At 51.8% G+C, this 13,670-nt stretch overlaps 1 protein-coding gene across 2 annotated transcripts in view; it reads right to left on the bottom strand.

Annotated features, from left to right (window-relative positions):
- The window catches only part of TEX9 (testis expressed 9), a 180,467-nt gene extending 178,166 nt beyond the window's left edge, over positions 1-2,301 (bottom strand). For both annotated transcript variants that reach the window (XM_030189045.1, XM_030189039.1), the window contains exon 1: positions 2,164-2,301. Coding sequence is in view for 1 of the 2 variants with exons in the window: in XM_030189039.1 (XP_030044899.1) it covers positions 2,164-2,169 (6 nt within the window). In the remaining variant the exon portion in view is untranslated. The remainder of the gene's footprint in view (positions 1-2,163) is intronic.
- Between the last annotated feature and the right edge of the window lie 11,369 nt (positions 2,302-13,670).

The raw sequence follows: 13,670 nt of genomic DNA on the forward strand, positions 1-13,670 counted from the left end.
CCCGCACAAAGGAGGCAAAGGAGAGACTCTCAGGAGGTGAGAGCTTCCTCTCCGGTGACGGCGTGGGGTCCGAGGGAAGGCCTGTAGACTCCTCGGAGGAGAAATATCTCGGGTCCTCCTCTTCCCCCCACGAGTCCTCGTCCTCGGTATCGGACATTAGCTCATGTAGCTGAGTCCGGTACCGGGCCCGGCTCGACGTCGAGGCACCGAGGTCTCGGTGTCGTCGAGCGGTGGACTCCCGCGCCGGCGGGGACGGAGCTCCCTCCATCGACGTCGACGGGGACTCCACCTGCGTGGCTGTCGAGACCGGCACCGCAAGCGGCGGCGGTGTCGACTGCCCCGGCGCCGGGCTAGAGCTCGCCGGCGCCACAGTCATCGGCGCCGAGGGCGCAAGCACCCCCGGCGCCGGCACAGCCTGGCGCATCAGCCCTTCCAGGATCCCCGGAAGGATGGCTCTGAGGCACTCGTCCAGGCCCGCTGCCGGGAAAGGCGGTGGGGCCGGTAAGGGTATCGGTGCCGGAAGCTGCTGGGGGCCAGGAGACGGCACCGAGGTGCCGGAACCCCGACGCGTCGGTACCTCCACCACCGACGGAGATCTCTCCTCTCTGCGATGACGCTTCGGCGTCGACTCCTCTTCAGGGTGCACCGAGGGCTCCCGGTGACGGCGCTTCTTGTCTTTTTTCCGGTGCACGTCACCGGTGCCGGAGGGCATGGAGGAGGAGGAGGTCGATCCCCCTCGGTCTCGGGGTACCGGGTCCGACAGGGTTCGGTCCCGTGGCTCACGAGTTGAGGGAGTGACCGGGGCCGACTGCCCACGCGGTCTCTCTACCCCACTCTCGCCGGCGGACCGGCGGGCCGACGGGACCTGTTCTCCTGGGGTCGCTGCCATCGGTGCCGATGTCTCGGGCATCGATACCGGTACCGAAGAACCGGTTTTCGATACCGATGCCGTCGAGGTCGACGTCGAGGGGCCGGCGCAAGTTCCAAAAAGACGGTCCCGCAGAACTTGCCTCGCAACCTGAATCCGTTTCCGGAGACCGAGACACAAAACGCACGACTTGAGATTGTGCTCCGGCCCGAGGCACTGGAGGCACCAAGCGTGGGTGTCGGTCTGCGAGATCGGCCGGCCGCAGCGACCACACTTTTTAAATCCACTCGGGACCTTCGAGGACATCGACGGAAAAATCGCGTCGGCGAAGTCAAAGTCGGCAATGGTGGCTAAAATCACACCACGAAAATTGTAACCGACCGAGCGGCCACTAGGCCGCAACGAGGCGTCCCCGCTAGAAAGCGAGGGAAAAGAAGGAGCGCGTGCTCCACACGCGCAAAATTCTTTTTTTTTTTTTTTTTTTTTTTTTTGAAAGAAAAAGAAGAAGAAGAAGAGGCCGAACAGGCCAAAAGCGACGATCCGCGTAAACGCGGTCGAAAAAATCCGGCGGCTGAAACGAGAGAGAGGGGAAAACACAACTCTCTCAGTCGCGGAAAAAAAGTAACTGGCGGGAGCGGTCGCGCACGGGCGGGAAGACGGCCGCGCATGCGCGGTGGGCGTGCCCTGCGTGCTGACCGTCCCGCGAAGCTTATTTCCGGTTGGTGGGGGCTGCCGCGGACGTCACCCAGTCGTGAGAACAAGCAGCCTGCTTGTCCTCGGAGAAGATCTCATTGTCCATGGAGAACACCGGTATTGCAAAAATATTTTTATAGCACTGGAAGTGGCGCATGCTGGGAGTGGGAACTACAGTAGAGCTGCTGCAGTAGCCTGGCAGTAGTTCCAGATTAGCAAGTGGTAAACCTGTGTTGGGTTTACAGCCACTTTGTAAAAGACCCACCTAAAATTTCTAGATCTGTAACTTTGACAGTGCTACAATTTTGCTTACTTCATTCTCTTCCTTCCTGTTTCTCAGTTAAGCATATTAAAAGTACAGTTCACATAAAATAATTCATAGCTGAAACAGATTTTTTTAAACTGGAAGATGATATCAATCTTGATTCAAAATTAGCAGTTTACTAAGCTATCTCATTAACTCTTCTATAATGCTTATGAAACACAATGTAATTTTTAAATTTTCACCAAAACATTAGCCTGCAAACATTCCAAACACAAAATATGCGCCCTAAAATTAATATACTTTCCATTTGTACAGATTACTGGAAAAAAAAACTCACGAGCATCTTGACAGGAAAGTCTAAAAACCGCCACCCGCAGCACACAATATACAGGTAAAAGAGCAGAAGCTATAAGGTATTAGGAAAACTAGGTGTTGATCCTATATCCACTCTCTGCCGACTTCTTCCTCCGCTTTCTTTCTGTTGCCCCGGTAACAAAGGTGCGTCCCGACCCTTCACCTTAATGCACCTCGAAGTTATCTTATTTCTGATTGGACAAAATTACTTCCAGCTACCTGAGATCTTATTGGCGCTCTACCGGGCTTGACTGTATCCAAGCAATCGCGTGTAAATATTGACATGGAAAGCATGTTGAATTCCAAGAACTTCGGATGAAACAGGAGACGACGTGAGCCTATCTAGTCCATTGCAAGGAGATTGGATAAAACAGGAGACGAGCCTATCTAGTCCACTGTAAGAGCTGAAGTCAGTAGGCGGAGCTTAGGGATTAAGTTGGCTGCCTGTATCCATGCAATCACGTGTAAATATGAAATGGAAAGCATGTTAGATTCCAAGGAGTTTGGATAAAACAGGAAACCAAGTGAGCCTATCTAGTCCATTGCAAGGAGGTTGGATAAAGCAGGAGACGAAGTGAGCTTCTCTAGTCCACTGTAAGAGTTGAAGCCTGTAGACGGAGCTTGCCGCGGTTTTACTACACCCAAAACGATAGTAAAGGCTATTGAAAACAAACAATAGCCAAAGATTATTAGAAATAAAGGACTGCCTATGGTCCGTCTGTAACAAGTCTAAAGTTGTTTCAGTTGGATAGGCCGTGCCTTAGGTTGAGAAGAAAACTGTATTTTGTTTTCTTTTTAGTTTTTTTTATTGTTATTTATTTGAAAGCTTCCCATATCTAGATATAAATATCATGAAATAAACATTGAATATCACTAAAACAGCTTAAAACATTATTGTAGCTGGTAGCAAAAGCAGTTATAAACTCTTTGCTCATTGTTCTACACTGTTCTATACAATACAGATGGCAAAACTTTCAGTGAGGATATCCCTGTTTCCTGATGGGTTCGTCTTAACTGTTGTTGTAATCTGCCTTGGGAAGCTTGGAGTTATAAAGATGGAATATATTTAAATTAAATGGAAGTAAAATTAAACTCTCCTTTTATTGAGGCACATGGAATCACATCTTCTGTTTTGTAGACATTTACCCTATTATTCTGTTTTGAACATGTTTCAATAATCAGGGGCAAGTGGTTTTATAAGTCAAAATAAAAAAATAACTATTTTGCTTCATGTAGATCTATTTTGTTTAAACATACCTAAATGAGCTATAAGCCCCTAATGCAGTCCATTGGTTTTCTTATATTTTTTTCTTCTGATGACATATACTGTGCCAAAACTGAAAACTCTTATCTCTATCTGGTCAATAATAAAATGAGCTCATTGTGAACACTATCCTCCCTAAAAGGTTGGTTTGTGGTTGAACATGAGGAATTGTGAAATTGAATAAATAAGTGTATGTTTGTGTCCCTAGACATGCATGCAACCAAGGTTTATATAATCCTTTCAAGAAATCCAGTTAGTCATTTAACTTATTAGTGGAACATAACCACAGAGGCATGGTATGGTTGCATTTTCAATATGGTAATACTAAGGCCCAGCTAAGGAACAGGTTATTTTGAGTTAATCTTCACTGAACCAAAGTTGTTTTCTGTCCAATGGGTATAGGCAGTGTGTTAAAAGGTGGAGGATAAAGGATTTTTTTTTTAAACATTATATCACACGTTATCCCAAGTTGGGTTCAATGTGGCTTACATTTGAAAATACAGTGAGACAGAATAATGGGAGCAAATAGATGGATATGTCTGAAACACTGAGATTAGCATATATACCCAACTAGGCATTTAAAAGTTTGTCCTTTAATTATGCCACATGTTCAGAAATCATAGCCATAAGTCTAGGGCCCCTTTTACCAAGCTGCGGCAAAAGGGGGCCAGCGCTGGTAAAAGGAAGTCTCACCTTCCTGAAGGAAATGGCTATGCGATTACTCACCGCGTGGCCATTTTGGGGGGGAGCCCTTATCGTAAAGGCTCCTGCGTTTTGTAGTGCCGGAAATTAAAACATGGTAGGTTGGGAATTACCACTGGGCTCCTGCAGAAGCCCAGTGATACTTCCTGTATAGCAAACAGTAAGCCCGTGTTGGGCTTACTGCCACTTAGAAAAAGGAGCACATAGGCAGTGTTTCAAAGATTATCACATGTACATACCAGAACAGGCATCTATCACATTGCAAAAGTAAACAACTTCTACAAAGTACATCCAAAATGCATTTTTTATTTTCTTATTAAGCACTCCAAACCAAGTAAAGTCAGAAACAATACATCTTATACCTAATTGTTCAACCATCCTTAGGATTCATCTTTGGGTTTAAAAAGCAAAACCATGTGCATGTTTGGTCTGGATTAACAAATTAAAGCAATCAAAGTTTAAAGCAAATGCCCATAATGGGCATTTGCTTTAAACTTTGATTGCTTATGTGGTAGCAATAGTGAAACAATGATAGAATATTCATATAGCAGGCAGCTTGAGCCAACAAATTTATTTTCAACTGAATATAATTAACTTTGTATGAACTTGGCGGTTAATAGTGTGCTAAACTGGACAATGTTGGCACATTTAGACTGATTCGGCACTTCTGCATGAAGGTAGCTCTGCCCTCATTATTCAATATCTGTCTTTTAAATAATAGTAATAAAAAATATCAAGTGCATTTTTTAAATGTACCACTGCAATCCACAAAACAAAAGGAGCAAGTTCCCACATGCCATCTTTTTCTTTTGATCTAGGCACAAGAAAAGATTTTAAATACTCCCAGTTTTCAATCTAATTCATGTTCAATGTGGGATATAAATGTCATAAATAAGTAAGTAAATAAATAGATAGAAACTCTGAATGTTGAGCACCTGATTCTCATAACATGATGTCTGTTTTAGTGGCCCTTTACCAGAAGAACAAAAATCTCTGCTTGAATATAACAAGTGCTAGGGTGTCCCTATAACCTAAACCAGCCTCTCCAAATGACACAGCAATTACGATTTATAAGAAATTAATACTCTGCCTATGAAAAGTTATTCCATTATACTTCCTATAAAGAAGGACAACGTGGATGCAGTGATAAGTAGTAGTAGTAGCAGCAGCTTATAGGTTTGTTTGCTTTTTTTTTGTGTACAGTGATGACGTCTGAGTGAGGACAGGAAACGGAGATTAACCTAATTGCCCTCAACATATTGACGTCACTCCATCTCCTGCTTTATCCAACCTTCTTGATCCATTGTATAAGCTGACAATGAGGTTAGATTGCCAACAGGAGCTATCTCAACCATTATATGGGTTGAAGCCAGTAGGTGACGTCACAACTACACCCAAAACAATAGCAAACGCTATTGAAAGCAATAGTAAAAGATTATTCAAAATAATGGACATCCTATGCATGGTCCATCTGTAAAAAGTCAAAAGCTGTTCCAGTTGGATAGACAGTGCCTTAAAAGGTGGAGGACAAAATACATTTTTTAAATTTTTATTTGACAGCTTTTTACTTTATTTGAAAGTGTCCCATATCTATATAAATAATTCTCACCTCGAACATTCTGAAGCTCACTCTGTGGCAGGGACACACTGAAGCCCTGCACTGTTGGTAGGCTAGGCTGTCAGCACCACTCACTCTCACTCATGCACCACTCACTCTCACTCATAGACCCGCCCTCAGCCACGCCCCTTCCACACATAATTCACAACCCCAACGTTCTAATGAAGCCGAACTTTCACTTGCATGGTGGTGTAGATCGGAATTTTCCCCCATGAGTGTCTGCCCCACCCTCGCGTCAAAACATCATGACGTGGAGGGCGGAGCAATGACACTGAAGGAATCGCATCGCTGAGCCGCCCCGCCGTCGCGTCAAAACGTCAGGACGTCGAGGGCAGGTCATGAAAAAAGAAAAAACAAGAGGACTTACTTTGCTCCATCAACACTGCCGGTAACAACGGAATAACCCACACACACACACGCGCGCGCGACAACCTCCCCCCCCCCCCCGCCCCCAGAAAAACCATCGCACATCCAAATTCGACAAACCACATCAACCAGCCACAGCCACCCTCACCCACCCTCCTCCCCAAAACGCACCCGCAAACCTACCTCTCTTCTCCGACCTCGGAACACCGCCCTCCACCTCCTCCCTTCCTCTCTCTCTTCAACAACTTGGGAACAACGCCCTCCACCACCTCCCCGAACGACTAACACCCGAGTCCCCGTAAAAAAACACCATAATCTCCACCTGCCCCCTCCCATCAAGAAAAGCCTCTGCACCTCTGCTTTGATCACACGCCACCACCACCACCACCAAATCTGCAACACACACCCCCCCCCCCCCGCTGATGACCCTCCCGCCGCAACCCCCACGTCGCACCCCTCGCTGCATCAACCCCCCCGGCCACAGATGACCCGCCACCAAACCACCGCAGCCCCCCCCCCCGAGGAACATCAACCCCCTCGCCACCCTGCCCTCGCTGTCTGGCCGCTGCTGCAAAAAACTGTGCTTTAACCTGAAACGCGCACCGTACACAGCCATCACACATTGGCTGTCGGCGCTGCTCCTCCTCTCGCCTCAATGTCACTGCCCCTGGAGGAAGACCCTGGAGCGCACCAACGTCGCAGGCGAGAGGAGGAGCGGCTGCAGCCCCCACAGCCAATGCCTAATGGCTGTCTACGGTCCAGCGTTTCAGGTTAAAACACATTTATGTTTTTTTCTCCTTTTTGTAGCTAAATAATTTACTACAAAATGTGCATAACAGAAGAACGCTAATGATGAGGGGAGGGGTAGGGGAAGGCGGCAAGGGTTAACAAAAATGGAAAAAGGATAACAAATGAAAAAAAAGGTAAAACAAAGGGAAGGGGAGGGGCAGGGGAAGACAGACCAGAAAAAAGTAAAAAGGGGAAGAGGCCGGTGGACATGCATGGCTGGAGGAGGAGGGGGGGGAGGGGGACCTGAGACCAGAGGGGTGGGGTTGGGGCACACACTCACTCACTGTCTCACATACACTCTCTCTGACACACTTTCTATCACACTCTCTGAGACTGTCTCACACAAACACACACACACTCTGTCTCTGACGCTCATTCTCTAACACACACACTCCCTCTCAAACATACACACTCCCAGGAAAACCTTGCTAGCGCCTGTTTCATTCGTCTCAGAAATGGGCTTTTTTACTAGTGTAGATATAAATATCATGAAATCAAAACTGAGTATCACTAAAACAGCTTCAAAAATTATTGTAGCTGGTGGAAACAGCTCTAATAAAGGCTGTTTTTTTTGTGCTAAATGCTCTACACAGTTCTATACAATACAGTAATACATGGCCAAATTTCAGTGAGCATATCCTATTTACTGATGGGTTTATCTTAATTGTTGATGTAATCTGCCTTGGGAAGCCTGGTGTTATAAAGATTACATAGTAAATGAAATTAAATGACGGCAGATAAAGACCTGAACGGTCCATCCAGTCTGCCCCACAAGATAAACTCATTTTACATAGTAACATAGTAGATGACGGCAGAAAAAGACCTGTATGGTCCATCCAGTCTGCTGAGGTGGAAGGAGGTGTTTCAGAGAGCTCTGCAGACTTCCAGTGGGAGGAGAGTGAGGCCTAACTCCCTCCCCAAGGATGTGGAGGGCCTCTGGGGAGCGTTCCCCAGGACAGGCCCAGGCCATGGGGCCTCTTGGGCTCAGGGACCAGAGGGTCAGGAAAAGCGGTCTCCTCCCTTGCAGTGCCGCAGGGAGGAGGGAAAGGAGCCCTGTGGATAGAAGAGGGCCAGACTCCAAGGGAGGAAGCCGGACTGGTACCCCCCTCACGGCCGCACGACGTCCAGCAGGTGAGGGGGGGAGAGAGCTGGCGGAGACCCTAGAGAAGAGCTGGTCTGAGAAGGAAAGAGTGGTAATGGAGATCTGTCAAGAGGCCCTGCCGGAGGTGGAGGAGGAAAGCAGTGAGGATAGTGACGATCTAGAGGAGGAAGAGCTTGTGGACTACTGCCAGGATCCAGAGGACCCGGCCAGTGGCATAATTAAAATGGTGAAGAGAATTAAAAGTACGGAGAAGGAGGTGGTGGACCTGGGGAAGCGAGTCAAAATGGCAAAAGCCCTGAGCAAGCTGGCCCCAGCAGAGCATCGCAAAACCTATATGAAAGAGGAAACCAGGCTGCTTAGGCTTCTCCAGAGAAAAGAACAGCTGCTGAGGGCCCTGAGGAAAGGCCCTGGAAATCCTCTGAGAGAACTCTATATCAACAGAGACAGGATGGCCTCGGGGGGACAGGCCCCGTCAGCCTCGGTACAGTGGAAGCAACAAACAGAGCAGGAAGGAATCAGCCCAGTCTTTGGACCCCAGAACATTGAAGCATCAGGGGAGCTGCCAGGAACTAGCACCCAAAATACATTAAAATTCATGCAATACCTTGCTAGTCAGTCGGGGCCTCTGCAGGCAGCTTCTGGAGTAAGCAGGACTGAAGGTGGGGCTGTGGAAGCCTCATTGAGAGCACCTGAGTGTGGGAGAACAGAACAGGAAAAAAACTTAAACACTAAGACTTTTCACATTGTTGAAACAGAGGCTGCAATTTCAGGAGAGAAACCTTTTTCCACAGAAGTGGTGGTGGAAGTTGAAACAGAGAACTTACCTGGAGAAGAGGAGGTTGTCCTGTTCCCATTGCCTGTAGTAAAAGCAGACGGCAAGGAAAAAATGCCTGGGAGGCCTCAGCCACAAAGCTCTGAGGAGCAGGATGTTCCAGCCAATCAGCCTGCAGCAGGGCTAAGGACTGAAAGTGGAGATGTTCCAGCAGGGAGCTGCCTCTTAAAGGAGAATGCAGGAAGAAAGGCAGGTGAAGCCAAGGAGTGGTTTTCCATAGAGAAAGCACAGGAGGCCACACAGTGTTCCCCACAAAAAGGTTCAGAATGGCAAGCAACTGCGCTGCCGGGTGGCGGGATGCCATGCCCGCCCAGCACATTGGAGCAGGAGGCGCCAGCCAATCGGGCTGGAGGAGCAGGGATGGCCGCAGAGGAGAATGCTACAGCGCAGGAGGATTCCCCATGTTTGGGAGAGCGAGTGGTGCTGGAGTGCGGGAAGCCACTCTTACTTTGCAAAACGGCAGAGCAGGAAGTCCCAACGAAGCAGGACGCCAGAGGGGAGACCAGTTCCCAGGAAAACAGCGGGCCCGCACAGGGAAAGCTGGAGCAGCACGTTGCAAGGAGGGACCCAGCACAGAGAGCAGGTTCCGGGGGGGAAGGAGGGGGGGAGGAGCGGGAGGTGTTTGCCTTGCAGTGTGCGCCAGAAGGAAACTTGACTGGTACCTTTGACTTTGCAGTTGGCCAGGCTGCAGGGGTGCGAGCCAGGGGGGAGTGTTCGGGCCGGGAGGGGAGGGTTGGCTCGGTGGGCGGGGGAGGGGGTCAGGGGCATTGGGAGGGGAACAAGTATTTAGGGGAACCTGCTCTCACTGTCTCTAGCGAACGTGTTGAAGGGGACAATGGCAGGTTTTTTGCTGCAGGGGAAATGGTACAGAAGGACACTGTGAAGGCAGGGGATGTGCAAAGTCTGCTGATAGAAGGGAGAGAAGGGAGGGAGGCTGAGAGGGGAGGCAAGAGAGAGAGGGGGGGTACGGCGCAGCAGGAGCAGGGGGGTCTCAGTGCAGGAGATGGAGGAGGGGGACGGTGGGGGGGTGCTCCATCCTTTGCGGCGGTAGTAGGTGGGAGGGGCGGGCGCAGGGGGAATGGGGGGGCAGGAAGCATTGGGGAAGGATGGGGGGGAGGGTGGGGGGGCCAGGTTCCCAAAAGGAGGAATGTGATTCAGTTAAGGTGGGTGGGGGGGGGGGGGGGGGGGGGGATGCCAAGTAGGGATGAGGCCCTGAAGTTGGTCCTGGGTTTAGGATTTCTCCCAGAGGACCTCTATGCCTGTATCCACCCGGTGAATATCCCAGAGTATGATGTTAGTTTTCTGACCCAGCGAGGCATGGAGGTCTTCTGGGAGAAATACGAGGGAGTAAGGGGGAAAGGGGATTGGAGAAACTTTAGGGCCGTACCGATCAGCAGACCTGACCTGGTGCAGGTAACCCTGCTGGTCCGAAATGAATCCATTTCAGGGGCGGACCTGGCCTTCTGGCTACAGCGGTACGCAGAATTGCGTACCCCCTTGTCCAAACTCCCTGACCCCAGTAGGGTGTGGGCGGGAGGATGGTGTGCGCAGGTTAGGCTGAAGCAGGCAGGACACGTGACCCAGCACATTCCCTCCGCGGCGTTCATTGGCAGGGATCGGATCCTCTGCTTTTACAAGGGGCAGCCGCGGCAATGTCACAAGTGCGGGTCATTCAGACATTTTAGTATGTCGTGCCCAGTACGGCAGTGTGGGAAGTGCGGGTCTAAGGAGCATCCTACGGAGTCTTGTGCATCTATCCGGTGTAATTTGTGTGGGGGTCTGGGGCATGCATTCAGAGCTTGCCCTTGGGCCTCCCATAACGGGGGAGAGGAGGACATGGGAGGGGGCGGTCCAGTTCAGAGGGAGAGGGGGGGAGTGAATGTAGGGCGAGATCAGGTTCCCGGGGTGGGGGGGAAAGGAGCTGCGGAGGGACAGGGAGTGGGAGGTGGGGAAGGGTTGGGGGAAGGGCGGAAGCGGCAGGACGGGGCAGATGAGGGTTGGACGCGGGTGTCAAAAAAACAACGGAAGGTGACGGGGGTACGGGAGGAAGGGGGAGGGGAGGCAGGAATGGGGATAGAAGTAGAGAACAGATTTAGGGGATTGGAAGATGAGGGAGGGGGTGACGAACTGGCAGGAGAGGAAGGAGAGGATGGGATGAGCCGGCAGGATGGGTTGGACAGCATGGCAGACGCTGGAAAGGGAACAGCGGGTAAAAGGAAGAAGAAGAAGAGGGAGAAGGTTTTGAGGGACGAAGAGGAGGAAATGGTAGTGGAGGAGGTCGGGGAGGTGGGGGGCAGATTGGGGGGGGCTGAAGGGAGGGTGGGGGAGAAAAGGAGGGTAGGACAGGAGGCAGGGATGAAGGCAAGAGAGGAGAGGGAGGATGGGCTGGAGGCAGGATTGATGGAGGGGGTCGAAAAAGGGGCAGAAGGGGCGGGAGAGGAGGCAGGGGGGGGAGAGTCAGTGGACGACTCCCAAGGAGGGAGGGAGGTGGGCGAAGAAAAGAGGAAGAAGGGGAGGAAGAAAGTAAGGAATGGGGGGGGGCTTTTTGAGCTAGGGGTCCGGGACTGGGCGGACGAGGAAGGGGAGGGTGAAGGGGAAGGGATCCCTGGAGGTAGTATGGAGCAGAGGGAAGGTAGCCAGGAGGGCGGGGGGTATGGAACGGCACAATGATGGCTGGACTGCTGTTAACATTCGCCACACTTAATGTGGCTAGTGTCGCCTCCCAGAGGGCGAGATGCTTGGCGTTCGATGGCCTCTCTGCCGTGGCGGCGGACTGTTTTCTTCTGCAGGAGACCAGGCTGCGAACGCTGGAGGAGGTTCGGCGGGCAAAGCAGGCCTGGAGATGGGGGCCCTCTATTTGGGGTCTGGCAGGGGAACGGTATGGGGGGATAGGCATCCTCTTCAAAACATTTAAAGTAGAGATCCAGAGGGTTGTGGAGCTGGGAATTGGGAGGTGTCTGGTGTTAGATATGAGATTGCGGGGGGTGGCTTTGCGGGTGATTAACATCTACGGGCCGCAAAGCAAACGGGGAAGGGCAGCACTGTTTGGGAAAATTCGGCCGTACCTTTACACCTCACGGCAGCTAGTTTGGGGGGGGGATTTTAACACAGTCCTGAGGAAGGAGGATAGGGGGGGGAGGGCGGCGCAAGTAGGTTACGATGGGGTACGGCTAGCAGGGATCATGAAGGGAGCGGGATTGGTGGACGCGCACATAGAGTTTGGTGGTGGGACGCAGGGTTTCACTTTTGCCCGGGGCACTTGTAGAAGTAGAATCGACCGGTTTTTAGTTCGGAGAGGGGCGTGTGGGAAGGCACCAAGGGTGGTAGAGGTTGATTTCTCAGACCACAAGATGGTGCTGGTCGAGCTGGGGGGAGGGGGGATTCACGGATTGGGGAAAGGATTGTGGCGTTTAAATCAGAAATGGTTGAGGGAGGGGGTGTTGTACCAGGAGTATCTGGAGTTTCTGGCAGACCAGGTATCCATTCAGGGTGTCTTCCCTTCCCTAGGAGACTGGTGGGAAGTTTTGAAACACCGCACCAGGGGGTTCTTTCTCCGTCAGGCGAGGAGGCAGGGGAGGGAGGTCACCCGGCTAGGAACTGCTCTGAGGAAGCGAAGGGACAATTTGATTTCCAGGGGAGGGAAGAGGGAGGACATTGAGGCCTTGCAGCAGGAGGTGGAACGGGTACAATACAATCGGTACTCTTCCCTCGTCTATGAGCGGGACTTCGGGAAGCTGCTCAGCCCGAACCCTTATGACTGCTGTAAGGAAAGAAGGGAGAGGAGGGTGGTAGAGGGGTTAAGGGATGAGGGGGGGACGCTCCAGCAGTCTAGGGAAGGTATCTTGCAGGTGGTGGGGACCCACTTTGGGCGGGTCTTTTTCGACCAACAGTTGGGGGAGGAGGCCATGGCGAGGTACATTGAGGAAACCCCAGGGGTGGGTAAGGGGGGGCCTCATCTTCGGGCCTTGCTGCGGCCGTGGACGCTGCGGGAGGTACAGGAGGCCATTGGGGCCTTGCGGCGCAGGACGGCGCCGGGGCCAGACGGACTCCCGGCAGAGTTCTACCAGCGGTTTAGGGATCAGTTGGCGCCAGTCTTGTTGGCAATCTGGGAGGCGGCACGAACAGGGGGATCCTTGCCTGAGTCGATGGGGGCATCAGCTTTGGTCCTCCTTAGCAAAGGCAAGGACCCCCAGGATGTGGCAAATTGGCGGCCGATTGCACTTCTGAACACCGACCGGAAGATCTTCGCTCACATGCTCCTTGCCCGCATGAGGAAGATCTCCGGGGAAGTGCTGGCAGCCCCGCAGGGGTGTGGGGTCCCGGGAAGGGGAGTGCTAGAGGCAGTGGCCTGGGTGAGGGAGGGTCTGGAACGTAGTCGGGTGGGAGAGGGCAGGCTGGTCGTGGCCTTGGACCAGGACAAGGCTTTCGACCGAGTGCAGTGGGGTTTTTTATGGAAGGTCCTAGACCACTATGGATTCCCGGGGGAATGGATCGCGCAACTTCAGTTATTGTATGCGGGGGCGCGATTCTTTCCCCTGGTGAATGGATGGAGGGGGGTGGAGGTGGGGATCTCGGCGGGGGTGCGGCAGGGGTGCCCGTTGAGCCCCCTGCTGTACGCTTTCGCCATTGATCCCCTGGTGAGGAGGCTGGAAGGGGGGGGGGAGGACGGGCTCAGAGGAGTGGAGGTAGGCAAAGGGAATGTGTTGCGAGTCATCGCCTATGCGGACGATATCACCGTCTGGGTGGCGGATCGCAGGGAGGGGAGGAGGCTGCAGGAGATCCTTGCAGCATACTCCCAGGCTTCGGGGTCTCGGGTA

Source organism: Microcaecilia unicolor, chromosome 1, assembly GCF_901765095.1.
Source record: "Microcaecilia unicolor chromosome 1, aMicUni1.1, whole genome shotgun sequence".
Classification (NCBI taxonomy): domain Eukaryota; kingdom Metazoa; phylum Chordata; class Amphibia; order Gymnophiona; family Siphonopidae; genus Microcaecilia; species Microcaecilia unicolor.